Here is a 23,565-nt window from a genome sequence, read left to right as displayed (position 1 = left end):
AATTTCAGAGAAATGTTTTTATAACATGCTAGGAAGTGTTACTACATGGCTACTCAGACCTACATGCACAAGGTATATATTACAACTCTTCTGAAAGCCAGTTATACATCAAGTCTTTACACATTTTTTTGAAATCATTAGCAGTTTTAATGTTGGAATGGGAACTTGTAAAGCCACCAACCACTTCAAACAGAGTGATCCAAGAGTATCTGCACTCATTATGAAAGCACAAAACTATTCTCCTCAGTGAAACTGATACAACACAAGTCTGCCTGATCAGAGTTTGCAGGGCTCTGCAAGGCACGCCACTTTGCAAAGTGAGATTTAGGTTCCAGGAGACAGCTTTCATGTCTGGGGTTCATCCTCGAGATAGCCAGGAGATGGCCCTCTGCTGCCCCCAACAGGAGATATGCACTGTCAGTAGGAAGCCTAGGATCCAGTGGCTAGCACAACATTCATCTGTGAACCAGCTACCTTCTGAGGAGTAGTCTGCATACAAAGCTGAGTAAGACAAAGGCACTTTATAATATAGGGTTAAATTCCCTATCTGAACAACTTAAAAGAAAGCAAGAAACCAAACACTGAAATTTAATTCAACTTAGCCAGGTCCATTTTAATGGACACTTTCCCCAATGTCTGAATGGAATGGATGCTGTTCCCATGACCATCACTAGTAACAAAAACGGTGTAAATCTGGAGTGTCAAGAACTCTCCTCAGAGCTCATCTATTCCTACCTCCCACCTACAGAACCAGTTTGGCAAACTAGAATATGGGGAAGGCAACAAGCCCCATAAAGAAATTAGGATGCTATTGCCCATGGTCATATTCTTGATGGGTCGTGGAGAAAGACTCCATCACCAAGAAAAGAACAGAAACAGTATTAAAAGCATTTCCATGCATTAGAGCTGGTGTCTTTTCTGTCTCACCACTCCTCCTAAACTAAAAGCTTCCATTTCCACTGAAGCCAGTGTATCCTGTTCCATCCTCTTCACCCCACCCCACCCCAAAATACATACAACTTTTCTGTCTTTACTTGCAAGTAGACAGACTGCATGGAAAGAAACAACTGATACAGACAGCAAAGTGCATCATCCTATCCTAGATTCTGGAAAGGCGGAAGAATGTTTTGGGTTAACACACATTGGCCTGTATGAAGATCAGGAGGGAAACAAATGTAAGAAGGTAGAACTGCAAAAATCAAACTAAACCAAACTGCAAGAGGCAAAAAGCTTTTGTTCAATAGGGAAAGAGGCTCTTAACTGCAGATATGAATGAGCCTGGAACATACAATTAACACAAGTATACACCATTCTATAACCATAAACTAAGATTTGTTTCCTCTAGAGGTGCCTTCTGTAAGTAGAACTATCTGAACACAGAAAGCAGGTTGCTGTTTGAGACTAATGTCACAGTCAAATCAAAATCAACAGAGTAAGTGAAACAAGGCTCTTGGCAATAAAGATTTACCAAACAACTGCTGCAGCACGTGTGTGATGCCAAGCAAGGCGAACCTCCTCACAGAGGGTCTCTTCTGCAGCAAGAGAAATCAGGGTTAAAGGGCCCAATTCACTCTTGCATCAGAAAATGCAATTCCAAGGAAGCTAGGTCACAGGGCAAGTTATCTTGTGCATAAATACGTGTGAGAGATTCGGCTTCATCTCAGTTTTGGTTTCTTAGATTCTGTGTTTAGACTCCTACAACCAGACTATGTAAAAAAGCAAATGCCACATGGACTTTTCTCAGGAATGTACAGAAAATGCACTTTAATCCACATCCATCTAGTCCAAGGTTACAGCTCAACGCTTTCCTAGTGCTGGGTCCATTTAATATTTTTGAGGTCAATTCCATCCTGCACCATTTCCCACAGTGGACTGTAAATAGAAAAAAAAATGAGAGGTCAGCTGGAATGGCAAGGATAATGGTATCACTGACAGCAATCAACCACAAATAAGCTGCTTCTGTATCTGTCCAAGGAACCTGACGAGCAGGAAAGAGAGTTCCCTACCGGGGGAGGAAGGGCAAGTCTCCCTTTTCCCCCCTCCCTTCCCCCACATCACAGGTTGACTCAGTGACTGGGAGCTGCAGGAGCGGCATCGGGTATCAGTGGTGGCAGGATTATTTCCTGTACATTCACCCTCCTCCCCTCACAGCTCCCACCCTCCTGCTCTTCCTCGGTCTCGATTTCCCCTGCTCCCTCCTGGGCTCCAGGCCCTCGTGTCCCACCTCAGTAGCCAGAGAGATGATTATTTTGGCATAGGAGTTCCATTAAAGTAATATTTCTTGTCTATTTCCTCTATTTTCAGGTGATAGCAACCCACTTGGGTGCCAGAGGAGGCCCAGGATTAACCCCGGTATTTACCCAGAGAACTGGGAAGCTAACTTTTTGCATGGATTTTCACCCATTTTTGAATTTCTGTAAAACACTGCAATTCCCACAGTTTTAAACACAAGGAAATCCAGGGCCTTACAAATTCTACATAAGCTTAGAGGAAATGTACAGTAATTCATTGCCTTTTAAGTTCAGTTAGGAAGTACCTCACCTCATCTCCCTCAGTCTTTTGACATGCTGTATGCACTTCTGCACTGTGTAATCTATTTCTTCTTCTGTAGTGAAACGACCAATGCCAAACCTAAAAAACAAAACAAAGATGTACTGTGTAGGTGCTAACATGGTGCACACGTGGGAAGGTGGCACAGGAGAACAGAGTCTACTCTGAGTGTAGGAGAAGAAACAATTTGAAAAGGACAGCAAGGGTCATATCACTGACCTTATGGATGAGTGAGCCAAGTCTTCATCAGTCCCAATTGCTCGTAACACGTAGGACGGCTCCAGAGAGGCAGATGTGCAAGCACTAAGGAAAAAGGGCGAGAAAGAATTGTGCCCTCTTCTTTTTCACTTAGAGCTCTTATACTAATGAAATTTAACATTCTGTACTATCAGTAATTTCTACTGAAGAATATATGATTTCTAGACTTTAAGTATCACCATAGGTCTCCACGGCTCTTTACAAAACACATAATTACCCTAGGTCCCTGCGGGGAGAGAGTCAGTGGAAAAAACGGAGATGACACAGGCAAGTAATCAGCAACTGTGGCAAGACTGGGGATTCCAGAAGTAGCAGAAGAGAAGGAAGGGCAGAGGGGAGGCAGTAGCTGGGAACAAGGTTAGAGAGACAGCAGTTTGAGGAAAGAGAGTGCAAATATGCATATGGAGACCTCCAAGTCTGACGAAGAAATAAGCTGGAGAGGACTGCAGTAGCACCACCAGGGCAGGAGGAAATGCTCCTTCAAAAGGGAGAAATCTGGCTGTTAGTTACTTCTGGCAGCAGGCAGTGCTCCACTCTGGCTCCCAATCCTGCAGCCATAAAGATGACAAACCAGTATTCTGCGCTGGCAATAAAGGATGAGGAATCCCCCGCAAAGGTGAAGGAGGCCAAGGCTGCAAGGATCGGAGCCACCACTCCCAAGAGGAATCGAAGGGTGGTGATAGTTGGTGATTGCCTTCTAAGGGGGACAGAGGCATCCATCCTCTGGCCTGACCTGGCATCCCAGGAGGTATGCTGCCTGCCAGGGCCCGTACCTGAGACGTTATGGAGGGATTGCCAAGGATCATCCGGCCTTTTGACTACTAACCCCAGCTGCTCATCCATGTGGGCACTAACAATACTGCCAGGTATGACCCAGAGCAGATCCAGAGTGATTACAGGGCTCTGGGAGGGAAGGTGAAGGACTTTGGAGTGCAGGTGGGGTTCCCCACTATCCTTCTGGGCAAGGGCAGGGGCCTGGGCAGGGACAGACACATTCTGGAGGTAAATACATGGCTGAGCAGATGGTGTCACCAGGAAGGCTTTCGGCTTCCTCAAGCATGGGATCCTGATCTGAGAAGAACTGCTGAGCACAGATGGGGTCCACCTATCCAGGAAGGGGAAGGGTATCTTCAGATACAGATTGGCTAACCTGGTAGGTGGGCTTTAAACTAGATTCGACAGGGGCAGGAGACAAAAGCCCATGGGTAAATCCAGAACATGGAGCTGTGGGTGAAGAGTTGGAATCTGGGGGAAACACGGACAATCGTAGAGGGGCAAAGGACAGACAAGAAGGGATATTGAGGGGAAATCTAACGAACACCTGAGATGTCTGTATCCAAATGCAAGAAGTAGGGAGAATAACCTGGAAGAACTAGAAATACTAGTGAATACTCACAATTACGACATAACTGGCATTAGAGACTTGGTGGGATAATTCCCCAAGACTGGAATGCTGGTATAGAAAGGTACAGCTCGTTCAGGAAGGACAGGCAGAGTAAAGGGGGAGGAGGTGTTGCCTTGTATATCCAAGATGAACATGTTCGCACTGAGGTTGAGATAGAAGTGGGAGGCAAGTGTCTGGGTAAGGATAAAAAGCATTAAAAAAAAAAAAAAAACACAACCAAGGGTGATGTCATTGTGTCAGTCTACAACAGACCACCAAACCAGGAAGAAGAGGTGGCTGAGGCTTTCTATAAACAATTAACAAAATCATCCAAACACAGGACTTGGTGGGATGGTGGACCAGACATCTGTTGGGAAAATAATACAGCAGGGCACAGATTATCCAACAAGTTCATGGAATGCAATGGAGACCACCTTTCATTACAGAAGGTGGAGAAAGTGAGAAGGGGAGAGGCTATTCTTGATTTGATTCTGACAGATGAGGAGGAACTAGATGAGAATTTGAAGGTGAAAGGCAGCTTGGGTGAAAGTCATCAGGAAATGACAGAGTTCATATTCTAAGGAATGGTAGGAGAGAAAACAGCAGAATAAAAAGACAATTAACTTCAAGAAAGTAGACCAGCAAACTCAGAGAAGTGGTAGGTAAGATCTACTGGGAAGCAAGTCGAAGGGAAAATGTTCAGGAGAGTTGGCAGTTTTTTAAAGAGACATTAATAAGGGCACAAGAGCAAACTACCTCAATGGGTAGGAAAGATGGAAGCGAGGCAAGAGTCACACAACAAGCAGAAAGTAGGTTAAATTACAAAGGACAAATACAAAAAAGCAACACAAGCATGTAGGGACAAAATTAGAAAGACCACAAAACTATATTAAACTAGCTTATAGAAAGGGTAACAAAGCATTTTACAAATAACTGAGAAGCAAGAGGAAGATCAAGGACAGGGTAGGCCTGTTACTCAATGAGGGGGAAAGACAACAGCAGAAAATGCAGCAATGGCCAAAGTTAAATGCCTTTTTTTGGTTTGTTTTTCAAAAATATAGCAGTGAGTGGACCACTAATATAGTGAACATCAGTGGACAAATGCAAAGTACTCCACTTAGGAAGGAATAATCAATTGCACAAATACAGAATGGGAAATGACTGCCTAGGAAGGAGTACTACAGAAAAGGATCTGGAGTTATAGCGGATCACAAACTAAATGAGTCAGCAATGTAATACTGTTGCAAAGAAAGCAAACATAATTCTGGGATGTATTACTAGGAGTGCTGTAAGCAAGCCAGGAGAACTAATTCTTCCACTCTGCTCAGCATTGATTAGGCCTCAACTGGAGTATTGTGTCCAGTTCTGGGGACCAGGAAAGATGTAGACAAACTGGAGAAAGTCCAGAGAAGAGCAACAGAAAATAATTAAAGGTCTAGAACATGTGACATATGAGGAAAGATTGAGAAAATTGGGTTTGTTTAGTCTGGAGAAGAGAAGGGGAGGGGGGAAGAGGAGATATAAGTCTTCAAGAACATAAAAGGGTATTATAAACAAGAGGTTGTTAAACTGTTCTCCTTAACCACTGTGGAAAGGACTTAATGAGCTTAAATTGCAGCAAGGGAGATTTTAGGTTAGATATTAGGAAAAACTTCCGGTCAGGGTAGTTAAGCTCTGGAGAAAATTACCTAAGGAGGTTGCTGTATTTCTGTCATTGGAGGTTTCTAAGATCAGCTTAGATAAACCCCTGTCAGGGAGGGCCTCGAGAATACTTAGTCCTGCCTCAGTGCAGGGGACTGGACTGGACGACCTCTTAAGGTCCCTTCCACTCCTATGATTCTATAACCCTACTCTCCTTGTGTTAGGTCAGATGTTGCCAGCAGCGAGACACAGCAAGAGGCAAATGTAAAATGAAGATTTAGGAGAACAGAGGGGGAGTAGAAAAGGAAGAGCAGAAGAATTCTTCAGAGCAGAACAGGACAGAGGATGTCAATGCACCAAGGGACACATTTCTATAAACCAAGATCAAACATGGCTTTGAAAACCACCTTTTGACTTCTCAAGTACCAAACGAATCTGAGAAGTGACAAATGTAAAGGCCTGGAATCCTGAGCGAGAGGATACTCAGCACTGCTGCAGCTTACATCACAAAGGACATCAAAAGTGGGTAAGGATCATTACCCCCATTTTACAGAGGGGAAACCTGAGGCACAGAAAAGGAAGCTATTTCTAAGTACTAACAAAGCAAAATCTAAGCACTGAAAATGATTCTGATATAGTAAAAATACTCCAGGTTTTTTTTTTTTTTTTTAAAAGAAAAAAAGGGGGGGGTTGGGTGGGAGGGGGGAGAGAGAACCCAAATCTGCATGAAGTTAGTGGTCCTTCAAGGAAGGGAAGGAGTCCTAGAGTTAGCCACAGCTAGACATTGTACAGGCAGCTCAGTGGCTAACCTGCAGCCCCTGGATATAGCCAACACACCTCTCCCTTTCCCTGTAACACACCCAGAATGGGCAGAGCAGGGGTTCATGTGAACAAGTTCCCACGCTGATCACCTGCTAAGTAGTTTTGCAACATGCACAAATGGAAAGATGTGAACTAAGATGACAGCTCTAACCGCAGGGCCTCTTGACAGGGTTGTAATTAGTTTCAGCTGGATTCGGAAAGTCTTTTCCTTTCAAACTGCTCTGCTTATGAGAACCAACACATTTCTGGCTGATAAATTTGCAGCTCAGACCATTACTTTGAAAAGCTAAGTAAAAACGGCACCTTTGTATTCTGCTCTGCATGTGTATCAGTGTCAGATCTGCTGATGTTAGTGATAAAAAGATTTTACTGCTGTCAGCCCTGCAGAGTCAACAGAGCTCTACGAAAGTGCACTGGATTCTCTTACTGCTTGTGCATCAAACACAGAAATTGCTAGATTTTGGGTTGCATATGTAGCCCTACAATCTTCAAATGATGCTCACCATTATTCCTGTGAAATTCTACTGAAGGCCATGAGGTTACACAGGTACAACCGAGGACAGCATTTTGCTGGAGAATCATCATGACCAGAGGTGATGCATATGAAAAAAGAGTCCAGCTTGACTCTCAGATTCCAGGTTGAGTCTGCAAGGCTGACAGTTAGAAAAATCCACTTTACTTGTAAACTGAACAGATCTGATGTGGTAACCCAAGGTGCCATTTTTAGAGTCCCATCTCAGAGTACAGCTGCATTTCAGACTGACAGAGCAAATGAAGGGCATAGAGGTGCCTACTCCCACATGTGTGATTCCATCAGCAGACAGCATTCCCTCTCAAGAGTGCTTTAGCATAAGCTTCCTTTTCTGACCCCAATTTTCCCACACTTACCTTCCTGAAGACAGAGCCACATCTTTCAGAGCCATCAGCAGACTCTCTCCTTCCACATACGCAAAAGATAAATTGATACAGCCTGCATAGTTTAAAAAAATAGCGTCAGCTGAACTCCCAGGAAAGTCCTATCCACATCAGAGGGGGGTGCCATTCTGCTGTACCACGTTGAGCCAAGTTCCACTGTGCTCCCTGCATGCAGACTCAGGTTCAAAGTGGGGCAGGCAGAGGCCAGAGGGCCTGCAGGACAGGCCATCAAAGCTGCGGAGTCCTGCAGGATTTCTCGTCCCTTGCTTCTGCATAGTGATGGTCCTAATTCGTATTCCAGTCACTTGGCCTGAGTCCTGGCTATAGACCAAAGGGAAGCAGGCCAAGAACTCTGCAGCTCACTGGAACTACACCCTGTTATTCCTGAAGTGCACTGACATTCCTGCAGCAGCTGCTGGGTTTATATTAACTAGGAGTTTTTATTGAATTAATAACTAAATAAAGTCTGTGCCCCGGTTATTCATTCTGGTACTAAATCCAACACAGACTTCAGCTTTGGCATTTAAACTTTTTTTTGCCCCCAAATTTTCAAACTGTCTCAGTCTTTTATACTGACAGGGTGTAATTGCACAAGGGAAGCTGTTACAAGAGAACAGAATGCTTCCATAAAAGCATCAGGGGCAACAAGATGCCTGACAAAGCCAGAGGGACCACCAGAGCTAGTCTGACCTCCTGTATCTCACAGGACACCAACACCACCCCCAGACTAAACTAACAACAAAAATGAGACCAAAGTATGCCCATCCATAGACTACTAGACTACTGTGTGCCACAGGCAGAGAACAGGAGGGACCGAGGTGCCCCAGTGCCCGAGGCCCCTCCAAAGGCAGGCATTAAGTGATATACACTCAGATAATCCTGACAAGGGACCCGCACCCACACGTTGCAGAGGAAGGTGAAAAAAACCCAAGTCATTGCCAGTCTGACCGGGGACAAATTCCTTCCCGACCCCACATATGGCGATGAGTTAGACCCTGAGCAGGTGAGCAAAAACCAGCCAGCCAAGAACCTGAGACACAGAAGAGGGTCCTGGCTTCACTAACCATTCACAAAGCAACCAGTCACCCCCTTCCATATTGCCACCACTGCATCCAGACAACTAACCACGTCTCTGTTAAAATGAGCAGCAGTGCAAGTTTCAACCTTTACTTTTGAAGGTACTGTTATTACGGTTTCAGAGTAACAGCCGTGTTAGTCTGTATTCGCAAAAAGAAAAGGAGTACTTGTGGCACCTTAGAGACTAACCAATTTATTTGAGCATAAGCTTTCATGAGCTACAGCTCACTTCATCGGATGCATACTGCAGGAAGTGTAGAAGATCTTTTTATATACATACAAAGCATGAAAAAATACCTCCTCCCACCCCACTCTCCTGCTGGTAATAGCTTATCTAAAGTGATCACTCTCCTTACAATGTGTATGATAATCAAGTTGGGCCATTTCCAGCACAAATCCAGGTTCTCTCACCTGGAGAGTGGGGTGGGAGGAGGTATTTTTTCATGCTGTGTGTGTATATAAAAAGATCTTCTACACTTCCCGCAGTATGCATCCGATGAAGTGAGCTGTAGCTCACGAAAGCTTATGCTCAAATAAATTGGTTAGTCTCTAAGGTGCCACAAGTACTCCTTTTCTTTTTGTTATTAGGGTTGAGCATCACCACATCATTGAGATGAGTGGGGCAGTTCATAGCTCTCAGTCATACAGCATGAGGCTGCCTGCAATCTCAGGAAGTCAGCACTGTATTGGTTCAAATTAAGGGACCTTCTAGAATATTTTCATCTCAACCGGAAGGGTTAAAAACTTTTATTTACAGAATAAAGGAAAAAGCACAGTTTTTAGGAAGGGTGGATTCTGTAACCAGAGAAATAAGAGATTCTGTTAATACCTGGATAGCGATGCTCTGGGTCTCCATTCAAAACCACATCTGGAATTTCAGTCATTATTTTTGTAACGAGTCGGTCCGCCAATACAGAAATTCGCTTATAGTCATACTAACAAAAGAAATCGAGAGAAAGATCAGTCTAATAAATGGCTGATGGGTTCAACTCTCCCTCCTTTACCAACCACACAGAATTACCAGCCTGGGTATGGACATCAGTACTTGGAGTTGGTTGACTATGGCAAGACAGACATTAAAGACTTATTTTTTTAAAAGCCTCATCTTTGGTACCCTTTTTAAAAACTCTGAGTTAGTAGTTGGGTATTTGCCAGCTCAGCCTGCTGCCCTAAACAAACCAAATTATTAGTTAAGAAAATGTTACCCATAAGAACTATCAAGTGAACTTTCATATAAACACAAAAGGTTTGAGTTTCAATATTAGAACGCTTTAGATAATGGTTAAAGTGATAGAGTAGTTTGCATTATGACAGAGCACTCCTGTTTTGCTATTGTGAGAAATGCCCGTAATGGAGATGCATAATGGAGACTCCCGCCTCACTACAGCAGCTAGGAGGCTGTCCACACTGAGTTATGTGCACCCAGTTCTCTTTCTGAAGACACGCCTGCAGGATTCAGTAAGAAAGAGAATTGCTGATTGTCTAGAAACTACAATATGACTGGAAGGACCAAGGTCCCCCAAGGCATATCCCTTGCAATTTCAGGAAACTGACCATGTGGGATATATGCAAAGATGATTTCCTCTGCCCTTTAACTTCACCATAATTAACTGTGACAAGATGACAATGGCCCTTTAATAGAGAAGAGGCCAGTGCACTTGACTCATTAGCTGCCTCCTAACTGGGTTTATGCACTGGCACCTGGGGCACACCAAGGTTCAATTCAGGCAGGTGGGAGCTGCCATAGCTATGAGGCTGTAGGTGGTTCCTGGGAGAAGGCTGAAGTGCCACAGTGGGGTTTGTCTGCTGATCTTCCCCAAGTCAGAGGGCTGAAGGCAGGGGAAGAGTCGGGGTTTACCTGTGAAGTCTCCATACTGGAGGCAGAGATAGCTGAGGGCCAGCAGGAGTGAGGGATGACCTCCCTACGAGAGGTTCTGGGAGATTGCCCTGGGAAGATCAGGGTTGCACTCCACCTGGAAGGGCTGGGGCGACTATCCTGGCAGAAGGGCAGGAGAGGCCCACAGAAGAGCCTGGGTGTGGTAGAAGATGCTGGAGAATGGTACGTGCTATGTTGACAGATTAGAGGATATGAGATACTTAGGATACATGCATGGACGTGATAAATGGACTACATTTGGGGGCCTTTTTTTATGGGCTATTTTGTAGTATGCTTATAAGAAACTCGCCCCAAGCAGTGTATTAGTGAGTCAAGAAAATGTCCCCAGGAGTTCTGGGGACTCTGAAGAAGGGAAACAGACAGGCACATCTATCATGCTGCAGCCTGCTGCAAGACGGCGCTCCAGGCAGGGCTATGTTATGACATCAAAACCACCAAACAATTCTTACGTGTTCCTCTGACAAAAGAGACTTTTTCCTCTGAGCAGCATGTAGGTAATCTGACAAGCTGTTGGTCAGGTAAAACAATCTGAAAACTATTTAAGTGTTTAATTTTTGAAAAGTATTCCTAGGGGTTTTTTTTGGAACTTCTACCTTAAAAATGGCTTGGCACAGAAATGCCAAAATTAGTCTACTTTGTTGTCCTCATTGAGGACTGGGCCTTTTGATTATTTCTGGAAAATGTGACTGATTGATTACAGAGTTAGAGAATTTAGATACCAGCGACAGAAAACCCTATTATAGACAGTTATATACTATGGATTTTCCCTCCAGACCTTGGAGAATTTTAGTGACTTTCTCAAGTTCTCTGGCAATGAATCTCATAGGGTTTATAAGCTCTGAAGAAGCAGATACTACCACCAGATGTGGATAGCACGAGCCGCCTATTGGTTATGTTGAACCAGAGATGTACACTGGGAGGAGGGGGGAGAACTCTGGTTCTGGCAAAGCCTATCTGCACCACAGGCAGACCTCTCAAGCACTCCACCTTGGGTGGTTCCCTCTGTATTCAGGGCAGATGGCTTCTGCTGTTCTACTTCAATCACAAACTCTGCACTTGTTTGGCCCCTCTTCACCTGCCACCGGCCAATCCCTCCCATAAAGGAGCAGAGGGACCTTGGAGGGAGGGACCAGGTGGTTCAGATGCTAACTGTTTTTGATGGAGCAGAGTGGAGTCTATACATGTCCCCCTAGGAGAGGAAGGAATGGAGCAGACCCTGAGCTGCCATGCTCTTCACAGGCAGAACAGAGGATTGAGGGCTGCTCCATGCCCTCCTCCACTCTTGCAAAAATATCAGTTCAAGCTGCTCTTGAGTCTCTCCCTGAGGCCTCTCTCTGCTCCTTGAATGGGGTGAGCCATAATAGCAGCAGCTAAGAGCGTTCTGGATGCCAGAAGGGCACCAGCAGCAGCCATGGAGCCAGCAAAGGTAGAGCCCAGGAGACATTTCATTTCATTTAGTGGAAGAGAGCTTTACTTTGTGCCAGGAGGAGCAGTCTTAGCTTATTGGGGAAAACCCCCACCAGGGAGAAGGGCGAGTGTTTCCCCGAGGAGCAAGAGCAGGGAGTCGTTCCACACTTTCAGTCATTTGTCCCACATTTGGGTGGCTTGTGCTGTACATTGGCAGGCTTGAATATTGAGAGGTTTCACTGCAGGTCCTGGTAGGTCTCCATGGCCCCAGGAGCACTCCCTGGGCGTGTGGTGATTATACATTCTGCAGAATTAAGAAGAGCAATCAGAGCTGAGACTCTGCAGAACGTACAGATTCTGCAGGAGCGTAGCCTCCAACAGAGCTTCCGTAGACTACTCAGCCCAGATGACTAACAGTTGCCTGGCTGGAATGGGGTTGGGCTCCATGGACAGATTTCCATAAAAATCCACTTGGCCTATATGCAATTCAGAGGTTTGTTTTGTTTTTTTTTAAGTGATTTTACACCCCAATTATGAGAAGTGCATTGGCACTCACATGACTTGGCATGATTCAGCAATAGCAGGGACTGAACCTGGGACCTAAAAACATAAGCCTTTCCTGCCTGAGTTAAAGAACCATAATCCTTACTTGAAAGGCTGTAGTAGATTCAAACCTTTTTATATGGTTTAGGCACTAGAACGGGACAGATGGCTACACTTACCATGGCTTACACAGGCAATGTAACTTGGTTCCCATACCACGTCTCCTTGCGTTCACTTTGATTTGTAATAAGCTCAGATATTATCTGCATTGTAAGAACTGAGACAGGCCGAGCAGACACACAGACCCACTTGATATTTCACTAACTTGGTTTAAACAGTTTTGAGACTTGTACCCCCTACCACCACTATACCTGCTGACAGACACCCCCCACTAGCTGATCTTCAGTGCAACCAGGATTTTTCCAAGGGGTGAGATGAACAGAGTGGGGTGAATATTTGAGAGTGGAGCCGTATTTTAATGCAGACACAATAGGTAACATTTTCAAAAGCACCCCAGTGACTTTAGGAGCACAAGTCCCATTGACTTACAGTGAGGCTTAGACTCTTAAGTGCCTATAACACGTAATGGAATTTAGGCACATATGACAGGGTGCAGTTATGTCTACTTTGTATTGCTCTGTAATAAAATACTGAATTGTTTATGCACAAAGAGCCCCTTTCACCATCAGTGAAGGTATAAGGCACATAACTTCATGCATGGGGCACATTCACACTCCTTTGGGGATGTTGTGCTCACATATATATTGTATAAACATTTAAAAGGAAACATGGCTCTTCCAGGTTCATGGGGTTTTTTCTGTCTGCAGAACTGTTGCAGAAAACCAATAGATTCAAACGAGTCTAAAGTAGAAATAGTCTCAAGATCACCTTCCAATCCCCCAGAAACGTCTGCAGGGAAGACTTCAAAGGGCTCACTCAAATCTACAATCAGGAGAATCACTTTAATCTCCAGTCTCGACAGTGAGAATCAGAATCCAACCTGCCAGTATTGCAGGTGTACATGCTGGAAAAGGACTTCTTTGGAGGGAAATGTGGTCCCACTAAAGGGGCCAATGCAAAGATTCAATGCAGCCCATGCACGATGAGCAGGAAAGAATCTAAGAACATGTCATATACTATTATAATAGGAACATGAGACAGAATTGCTCTCTATATACCTCCATCTCTTGTTGAGACACTTCACACGCTGCCCCGAGGCCAACTGCTAAAGGTGTAGGCACAGTCCCAGATCGCATTCCTCTCTCCTGGCCTCCCCCACTCTGTAAGGGTTCCAACCTCACCCGGGGCCGACGGCGAATATAGATGGCACCAACCCCTTGAAAAACAAACATACAAAGAAGCTCGGCATGTTCAGGACATATATATGTTTGAAAATACCACAAAGGACGGCAGCACTGAAAGAGACCACCTCCTTCTCTTTCGAGAACTGCTCATCTGGATCCCTGTTGGAGGGGCGGGAAGCACCCACAGGTGCATGAACTCAGAATCTCCCCAAAACCAGTGTGCACTGAAGCTGTTCCTCCCCCAGACAACTCCCCCCCCCCATGGTTCTGAGTGTCAGAGAGAGAGGCTTCAACCTCTCCCCAGTTTGCTTTGGCAACAAAAGATTCAGTGTGCTCAGAGCACAACGTCCCCAATGTTACCCTAATCATTTCCCCACTTTTAAGATGTTACTGCCTGTATGTAGTTAACTAGAAGTACTTTGTTGCCCATGCTGTTGTGGGCCCAGTCTGCTTGCGCTGCTTCCCCAAAAGTGGTCTTGCTAGGCAGATTTTTTTGTGTGTGGATATTCTTACTTCCTTAGCTCCATCATCCAATCCTTTCCGTCCCCAGAGGCAGAACTCCCCTTGACTCTGCTGGCCAGGAATCTTTCCAGAGGGTCTCTCACCTTCTGTCTCTGGGGGGCAGCTCATTAGATGAGCTGAGCTGCAAGGAGCTAATCTGACCGTTTTGAAAAACACTTTCGCACCTCGAGCCACCCTTTCCTCATTGAATAAACTTTTAGTCTCACACAGGGCCAGAGCAGGGGGTTGGGGTGCGGGAGGGAGTGCAGGGTGTGTGTGGGGGTGCGGTGTACAGGAACGGGCTCAGGGAAAGAGAAGGGATGCGGACTGCAGGAGAGGACTCAGGGCAGGGAGTTGGAGTGCAGGAGGGGTGCGAGTTGCAGGCAGGGGGCTTAGTGCAGGAGGAGTTCGGGCTCCAGCCTGTCGCCGCTTACCTAAAGCGGCTCCGGGGTGGCAACGATATGCACCGGGGCCAAGGCAGGCTCCCTGCACACCTGCCCTGGCCCCACGCCGCACCAGGAAGTGGCCAGCACCATGTCCCTGCGCGGCCTGGGGGAGGGGGGGGGAGCGCAACAGGGCACAGCGCACTGCCCTTGCCACGCCTCCAGGTACCTCCCGCGAAGCTCCCATTGGCTACAGTTCCCGTTCCCGGCCAATGGGAGCTGTGGGGGGCGGTGCCTGGAGGCAAGGGCAATGCACAGAGCCCTCTGCCCCCCCGGACCTCAGGGACGTGGTGCCAGCCACTTCTAACAGCGCTGCAGGGCCTGTGGCACCACGGGGAGCAACCCTGCGGGCTGGATCCGGCCCACGGGCCATAGTTTGCCCACCCCTGCATTAGGAGCAAGAGACAGACCAAGGACAGGGTAGGTCCATAACTCAATGAGGGGGGAAATGGCAGATGCGCTAAATGCTTTTTTTGTTTCAGTTTTCCCCAAAAAGGTTAGTAGCAATTGGACATCTAACATAGTGAATGCCAGTGAAAGAGAAGCAGGATCAGGGGCTAAAATAGGGAAAGAACTAGTTAAAAGAAGTCTGACAAGTTAGATGTCTTCAAGTCACTAGGGCTGATGAAATCCATCCTAGAATACTCAAGGAGCTGACTGAGGAGATATCTGAGCCACTAGCGATTCTCTTCAAAAAGTCATGGAAGACCTAAGAGATTCCAGAGGACTAGAAAAGGGCAAATAAAGTGCCCATCTATAAAAAGCGGAATAAGGACAATCCAGGGAATTACAGACCAGTCAGCTTAATTTCTGTACCCAACAAGATTATGAGGCAATCAATTTGCAAACACCTAGAAGATAATAAGGTGATAAGTAACAATCATCATGGATTTGTCAAGAACAAATTGTGTTAAAGCAACCTAATAGGTTTCTTTGACAGGTTAACAAGCTTCGTGGACGGAGGGGAAGCGGTAGATGTGGGATATTTTGAGTTTAAGGCTTTTGATATGGTCTCGCATGACCTTCTCATAAACAAACTACGTAAATACAACGTAAATGGAGCTACTATAAGGTGGGTGCATAACTTGTTGAAAAACTGTTTCCAGAGGTTCCCAATCTAGCTGGAAGGGCATATCAAATGGGGTCCCACAGGGCTCAGTTCTGTTCGATAACTTAATCAATGATTTAGATAACAGCACAGAGAGTACACCTATAAAGTTTGCGGACAACACCAAGCTGGGAGGGGGTGCAAGTGCTTTGAGGGATACGATTAATATTTAAAATGATCTGGACAAACTGGAGAAATGGTCTGAAGTAAATAGGATCAAGTGCAATAAGGACAAATGCAAAGTACTCCATGTAGGAAGGAACAATCAGTTGCACCCATACAAAATGGGAAATGGCTGCCTAGGAAGGAGTACTGCAGAAAAGGATTTGGGGTCATAGCGGACCACTAACTAAATATAAGTCAACAGTGAAACACTGTAGCAAAAAAAGCAAACATCATTCTGGGATGTATTAGCAAGAGTCTTGTAAGCAAGTCACAAGAAGGAATTCTACTCTATTCTGCGCTGATTAGGTCTCAACTGGAGTATTGTTTCAGTTCTGGGCACCACATTTCAGGAAGGATGTGGACAAATTGGAGGAAGTCCAGAGAAGAGCAACAAAAATGATTAAAGGTCTAGAAAATATGACTTATGGGTTGTTTAGTCTGGAGAAGAGAAGACAGATGGGACACAATAACAGTTTTCAAGTACATAAAAGATTGTTACGAGTCAGAAAAATTGTTCTTCTTAACCTCTGCTTCTTGTCCTATCCTCAATAGGCTTAAATTGCAGCAAGAGCAGTTTAGATTGGGACATTAAGAAAAACTTCCTAACTGTATTTAGAGCTCTACACGCACTTACACACAGCTTTACTCCTTTAAATTTGCCTTCTAGATTGCTCTCACTTTTCACCAATGCTCCTCAGCTTCACATTCTGGAAGGTCAATACAGCTTGTTCCACTCCCAAGAGTGGGGATCCATATGGACAATTGCCAAAGGAGAAAAATCTCAAACGGTTCTCAGAGATGATCACCTTCTACATTCCCTTCCTATTTCAGGGATGTGAGTTAAGGATTTCTAAATCAGTGGAAGGAATGGCATACTTGTGTTCTCTTGCATTGCTGACACTGGCTCTGTCACACTGTGGCTTTACAGCAACACTGTCAACATCAGAGATACTTCACACCTATCTGAAGTCTCCTAAGCCACTCAAGTGGGGCCACTTGCTGCAGACCTAAGTTTGTGTGTCTGACCTTCTCCCCCAAATCTTATGCTTTTTCATGTCATGGCGGCTGGGATCCAGTCCCACCAGGGTGGGGAAGAATTAGTAAGGTGTTCAGAAATAGTGCACATATTAGTGGAGGAAACGGTGGACAAAATATTTCCTATGAAACAAGAGGAGAGGTAGAACCTCCAGACCCCTGCCAGGGCAACAGTGGTGGAGCAAAGCATCTTGAGTCTCCAGGGGGCTCCAGTTATCCTAGAGCTCTCAGTCAACACAACACAGCTCTGTCTGGACTTTTGCCCCATGTGGGACTGGAACATGAGCAGCTAACGCTACATGAGCCTTCCAGCCTGTCCACATGCTTGATGGTGGGCATGCACGATCCAGGTGCCCACTGCAGGATTGGCAGCATAGCCTGAATGGGCCTTCATGACATTTCTGTCTGTCCAAGGAATTAACTTTCTACAGCCCAAGTAATGCTAAGATGACTAGAACAGGAGGGTTGGAGAAAATTGCTTCTGCTTTGTTTTATTTTGGGCACACTTTATATTTAGTTGGTTCCACTGTTTACCCTGTATACTCAGACAGCCTCCCATTTGCGTGAGGGGAAGAGAAACATTTTAATAAATAGGAAAATATGATTGTCCAAGCACAAGAACTGACAGGATGACTATGGGAAAGGTGTAACACCAAACCCCACTTTTAATTCTGCCCAGCTGTTGAGTGAGTCACTACTATCAGCTATGAGAGCACTCTGAAGAGAAACTGGGCACTAATGGAAACTGTTTGCTTCTCAACAGCAGAAAGAGAGCATGGATTAAGGCTGTGGCAGAAAGGAGACACACACAGGCCTTAGCGCACACATGCTCTGTCAGAGTCTTCATGCTAGTCACAGGGCCCTTTAGAAAATTTTGCCTCTTTTGCATTTAAAAAGACAAAAAATACTAGAATATATAATCCAAATATGCTAGGATTGGTTAAATGATTACTGAAAAACTCCGTTCATTCAAGAAGAGTATGAACGGTTTATAAATTATCAGAACAATTCACAGAATGCATGCTGAAACAAAGCAACCCCAAGACAAGCTTGAGTAAACATCAAACCCTTAAAAAAAAAAAAAAAATCAATAAATACCTTTTGGACCATAGATTTTATGGCCACTGATGCTCATTAGGTCAATTTTCATATCATTGACATCCATGGGGATTTTACCAACTGCCTGGGCAGCATCAGTGTGGAAGAAAACCTTACGAGAGCTGCAGATCTGACCTGGGATAAGACCACCACAACAGCAACAAACAAGACAGTTAGTTACTTATCTCATTAAATGCATTAACGTACCTGAAAAGTGTCACCTTGCAGGGAGCAGGAGCAGTTTTGCAGGGAAAACGGAGAAGAAATGAGTACTCTTAGGTTGTTTTAATTTTTTAGTCAGTTGTCAATGGATTATTTTGCAGCTATTCCAGCTGATACTTACCCAAGCTTAGTTGTACATGGCTCGAGGCTAGAACTAGCTGAAATTTAGAAGCAACAGAAAGGCTACAAATTGCTTCCTTATCATAGAAGTCAGAGGCAAAAATGTCATCTTGTCAAATGCAGAACTGTTCCCTATGGAACTACAGCGTATCTGCCAGTGCGTAGCTGAGTTTACTCTTTTGTCTTAAGCAATGGGGGCTTCTATCACTTCCCTTGGGAAAGTCTACGCACAACCTGGCAGATCTGCCTTTGGAAGTTCTCCTGGTAGTCCACCTAGATTTTCCACTTCTTAATTCCCTTTTATTTTAAGACTATTCCATTTATCAGGCGAATATAATTCCTCTCCTTCCTTAGTGTTCATACTCATCAAGTATCTGTATGCTTATGGTTCATACCTCACTGTGTTGTCACTTAGCCAACTTGTGCAAATTTAGCTTTTAATCGTTTCTCAAAAAACAGAAGCAATACTCTCAGTTCCCACCTCACTGTGGTTGCTCTTCTCTGAGCTTTCTCCAGATGGACAGTAACTTTCTGGTGCCCAGAAGTGAGCAATATTCCAACTGTAGCTGAACCATATCTGCAGAGAGAGAAGCTATTACCACCCGATGACATGATGGCCCCCGGACAGAGTGATCAACAGTGACCATTTTTTCCTGCCAGATCATAGTGAACTCTCATTTGATCCACAGCTGACTCATTTCTAGGTCTCATTTTGCATGACTCTTCCCTAGGATTCTCCAACACACAATGTGTGTATTTCAGATTATTGCGAACAAGTAGTAATTTTGGCTGCCAATAGCAAAGCTTTGCTTTAAATTGCAAAAGCCAGGTAGGAGCAGAAAACAGCGCACCTCACTCTCATTATAAGGCTATGTGACTGTAACAACTCCCTGTTCAAAATATCAGATGCAGTTTTAGTTTACATTGTTAAACGATTTAAGAACATATTGTTTGAGACAGCAAAACCATCATCAAAACAGTCTCAGGCAAGACAGGCCAATGGATTGCTTCTGGTCCTTCAAAACAATGTAGCTTCCTTAGGGCCCAGTTTCATTACACCTGATATTACACTAATATGCCTTTTTAGAACTATTAGCCAAGGCATATTTCATATATATTGCACACATTATTGATATGTATTACACATCAGATCAACATTATATAATCTTAACTTTAAGTTGTATTACACTCACTCATGTCAAGAGCTCTCTCCCCCACAACACCCTGCAAAGCTAAATACAGCATGTGGCATTAGTGAATATAAATCCTATCAAAATCAAGATACATGAGTGTTCTACCCTGGTACTAAGCAGAGCGCTCCTTCATGGCCCAACTGGTTTGGAATACTGTGTTCAAAAGCAAGAGATAAGGGATACACTGTTGTACCAGAAAATGAAGCTAAAAACTAACTGATTGGTGAATTTTAGCCTTGGGTGACATACAGAGTGGTTTTAACTTGTAAACAAGTAACTATAAATACAGCAAGTTTGTGGGGCATATTTTGGGGAGCATACCTTCTATATAAGATCATTTGGCATGCTGTGAGAAACAGCTTCTCAGAATGATCGGTAATGTAGTAACTCTTTTTCCCGTACTGTTAGCCAATTTTATTGCTAAAACTGGATAAGTTTGGTTATTTGGTCTTCTGAACATTTTTCATAATGAACCACATGTGTAGTGTGTATATGTGTATATGTGTGTGTGTGTGTATATATATATATATACACACACACATACACACACACACACACACACACACACACACATAAATAAATATAAAGCAGAAGATACCGTTTTTCAAGTCAGTCTCATTTATATTAGGTTGCTGGAAGCCAGTGCCTACTTACCAATGTCCCTAATTGGCTGCTTTACTCCGATTTCATTGTTCACAGTCATTATGGACACCAAGCTTGTGTCTGGTTGGAGTGCATCCTCCAGTTCCTGGTGAAAACGTTGAAAAGACACAGATGTAGTGCCTGACGTAACTAAAAGTACAAGCAAAAGCCGCCTACTGTTTAGTGTTGGGATGCTGTTAAAACCCAAGGCCTAAAAACCAGAGTACCTAAAACATTTTAACAGGAAAAACACTGATAAGATTTGGCTATCCAAAAGTACAAAGTTTTTGGACTTTGAGTAAAATAAAAACCCTGACAAATATGTGTTTGCAGAAGATAAGAAATGTTGACATTGAACTTTGTGCTTTCTAAAATTTCCCTTTTAACAGATTAAGAGGGAGGATAATATACTATAAGACAAGACAGATACTGATCTAACATTGAAATGGAAGATTGCTAATAATAAAATAAGATTCATTGTTAGCTATATATTTAATAAATTGTAATTATGGATATAGAGGAAGTATAAGATAAGGCAATACACAGGCCAAGGCTTTGCCTGGCATGAGGGTATTTTTTGTAAATTTCTCTTATATAATTTGCTGATTTGTGTAAAATGATACGGCGTGTTGGCAAGATAAATAGTGTGTCATGTTGGAAGATGTAAGTAAGAGGTACAAACTGATAACCAAAAACTCCCTTTTTCTGGGACCGAGGGCAACACAATCCCAAAACCGCAAATTCAGCAAGAAAATTATAGACATTAGGTGATTAATGCTTGCAGATGAATATGTATGGGTTATGTACAATTCAATGGATAATGAATGTGTTGAATGCAGATTGGAGGAAAATTATGTAATGGAGCATGTGAAAACGTATTAGAATACATGTAAAAATGGACCCAAGGCTGGAGAAAAGCCATATCAGAAACTGATGAACAAAACTGAAGGACCAGACCAAGAGATCAGGGGAGCTGATGACCACCCTGGAAGAAGGAGGGACTTTTTGGAGCCCCAAAATGTGTAACGTGGGCCCATTTAACTATTCCATGTATGTCCAGACACAATAAGTATTGACAATCATTCTGTCTGAAAGTGTATTAAAATAAAGGCAAAACTGATTAAGCCTCAATTGGGTGGATGTGTGACTCCGTTTCTCATCGTACAGATCCAACACTTAGCTTCAGTTTTGATAGCAAATTACATTCCGTTAAGTTCCTGTAGTTCTCTGGCATTACAAATAAAAATTATGGAAGTGTTGGAATAAATCCTGATTCAATTCACTGACAGACATTCTAAAAGGAGACAGAGAAGGCTCAGGCAGAACAACATCGATCGCCAACACACACATCTATCAGTCAAAAAAGAACCCATTTTCACAGTTGGCAGTGATACTAGTTATATATAAATAAAAGCAGCAGGATTGTTTAATTTCTATATAATTTAATATTCGCATGAACAACAATGTCTGACTAGGTCTCAGCCATGAAATCTTTGCTACGCTTGTCACAGTTACATTCATGCCAGCTTGTTTCTAGTGTATTTTATTAATTTAAAAAAAAACAAACAAACATATGTAACACGTCTAAACAAATTATAAGTCCTCTGAATTCAAGAAAATTATTGCACAAGGGAGGAGGAGAAGGGGGGAAAAGGTAGATTACGGTCAGCAGAGTTATCTGACAGCAAGATTAACAATTATGCATTACGTGCAAAAGAACATGAAAGGTATCACTCAAAGCTGGGGATCTGGCCCAGAGGTAAGCAGAATACACCCCAAGTAATAATGGGTATCCAGTGGCCCGAAACCCAAGCATTGCAGCCTGAGGCTGGGAGGGAAGAATTCATAGATTAATAAATTTTTAAGGCCAGCAGAAACCATTCATAACATTTAGTCTGATGTTCTGCATTGCACAGGCCACAGAATCTCACCAATAATTATACATCAAGGCCTACTGCACCTCACTGTATGCCATTTACTTAGGTTTTGTGTAAGATGGGAAACGGCATGATTGGAACCTGTACAACTGAATGGGAGGTGGTGGAACACAAAGCCCAGCATAGATGCTTATCATTCAGGCGAAGAGGGGGAAGCCTAGGGGAACCGAAACAAAAGCTTTAATTGCCTGTACTATAACATGAGGCTGCAGAGGGGAACCATCGTTATAAAGCAGCAGCAGCCATAAAAGCCAAGAGACCATTACAAAAGGATTTTAGGCAGTTCATAAGAAAAAAAGAACAGCCCTACTGGGTCAGACCAATGGTCCATCTAGCCCAGTATCATTTCTTCCAACAGTGGCAGGTGCCAGATGCTTCAGAAGGAATGAACAGAACAGGGCAATTTACAGAGTGATTCATCCCGTCGTCCAGTCCCAGCTTCTGGCACTCAAAGGTTTAGGAACACCCAGATCATGGGGTTGCATCCATGAACATCCTGGCTAATAGCCACTGACGGACCTATTCTCCATGAACTTGTCTCATTCTTTTTTGAGCCCAGTTGTACTTTTAGCCTTCACAACATCCCCCGGCAATGAGTTCCACAGCCTGACAGTGCACTGTGTGAAGAAGTAATTCCTTTTGTTTGTTTTAAACCTGCTGCCTATTAATTTCATCAGGTGATCCCTGGTTCTGGTGTTATGTGAAGGAGTAAATAACACTTCCTTGTTCACTGTCTCCACACCATTCATGATTGTATAGATCTCTATCATATCCCCACTTAGCTGTCTCTTTTCTAAGCTGAACAGTCCATCTTTTTAATCTCTCCTCATATAAAGCTCCTCATACTCCTAAATAACTCTGTATTTTTTCCAATTTTTATGGCCTCTCTAATCTCCTCGAGCATTTCGCAGCCAGTCACCATCCTGGTCAGGAGGATATTCCTACTGTTATGCTCTTTTTATAGAGATTCTATGTTACTGTTTGATTCATTTAATATTTTTACTATATTTGACTCTGTGCTTCCTTTCATTTGTAGTGCCATTCCTCTACCAGCACAACCTACTTGGTCATTCCTGTAATTTTGTACCCTGGTATTTTGTTCAAAAGAAATAAACAAAACAATTGTTGCCTAGACTCCCAGATGCTCTGTCAGCTTCAGGAAGAAGCCAAGGGAGCAAGACTTTACCAAAAAGAAGACTGGGGGCGGGGGCGGGAAGAAGAGATGCATCAACTCCTAGCAGGAGTCAAGTGGAGTTCTAATACCACATAAGAGATTAGTTTGCACACAGGTTCAAGAAAATCC

The 23,565-nt window shown here is 43.9% G+C and overlaps 1 protein-coding gene across 1 annotated transcript in view; it reads right to left on the bottom strand.

The window, feature by feature from the left end:
- Positions 1-2: 2 nt before the first annotated feature.
- The window catches only part of NFS1 (NFS1 cysteine desulfurase), a 30,107-nt gene continuing 6,544 nt past the window's right edge, over positions 3-23,565 (bottom strand). The window contains exons 6-13 of the mRNA XM_037915376.2: positions 20,338-20,431; positions 18,149-18,283; positions 13,673-13,830; positions 9,477-9,582; positions 7,544-7,625; positions 2,770-2,853; positions 2,542-2,631; positions 3-1,872 (exon numbers count right to left, since the gene is read on the bottom strand). Of these exons, the coding sequence (XP_037771304.1) occupies positions 1,809-1,872; positions 2,542-2,631; positions 2,770-2,853; positions 7,544-7,625; positions 9,477-9,582; positions 13,673-13,830; positions 18,149-18,283; positions 20,338-20,431 (813 nt within the window). The 3' untranslated portion in view covers positions 3-1,808. The remainder of the gene's footprint in view (positions 1,873-2,541; positions 2,632-2,769; positions 2,854-7,543; positions 7,626-9,476; positions 9,583-13,672; positions 13,831-18,148; positions 18,284-20,337; positions 20,432-23,565) is intronic.

The sequence above is a fragment of the Chelonia mydas genome, chromosome 13 (genome assembly GCF_015237465.2).
Source record: "Chelonia mydas isolate rCheMyd1 chromosome 13, rCheMyd1.pri.v2, whole genome shotgun sequence".
Taxonomy (NCBI): Eukaryota; Metazoa; Chordata; order Testudines; family Cheloniidae; genus Chelonia; species Chelonia mydas.
The sequence above is the reverse complement of the archived record's forward strand: the minus strand, read 5'-3'. Positions and strand labels throughout refer to the sequence as shown.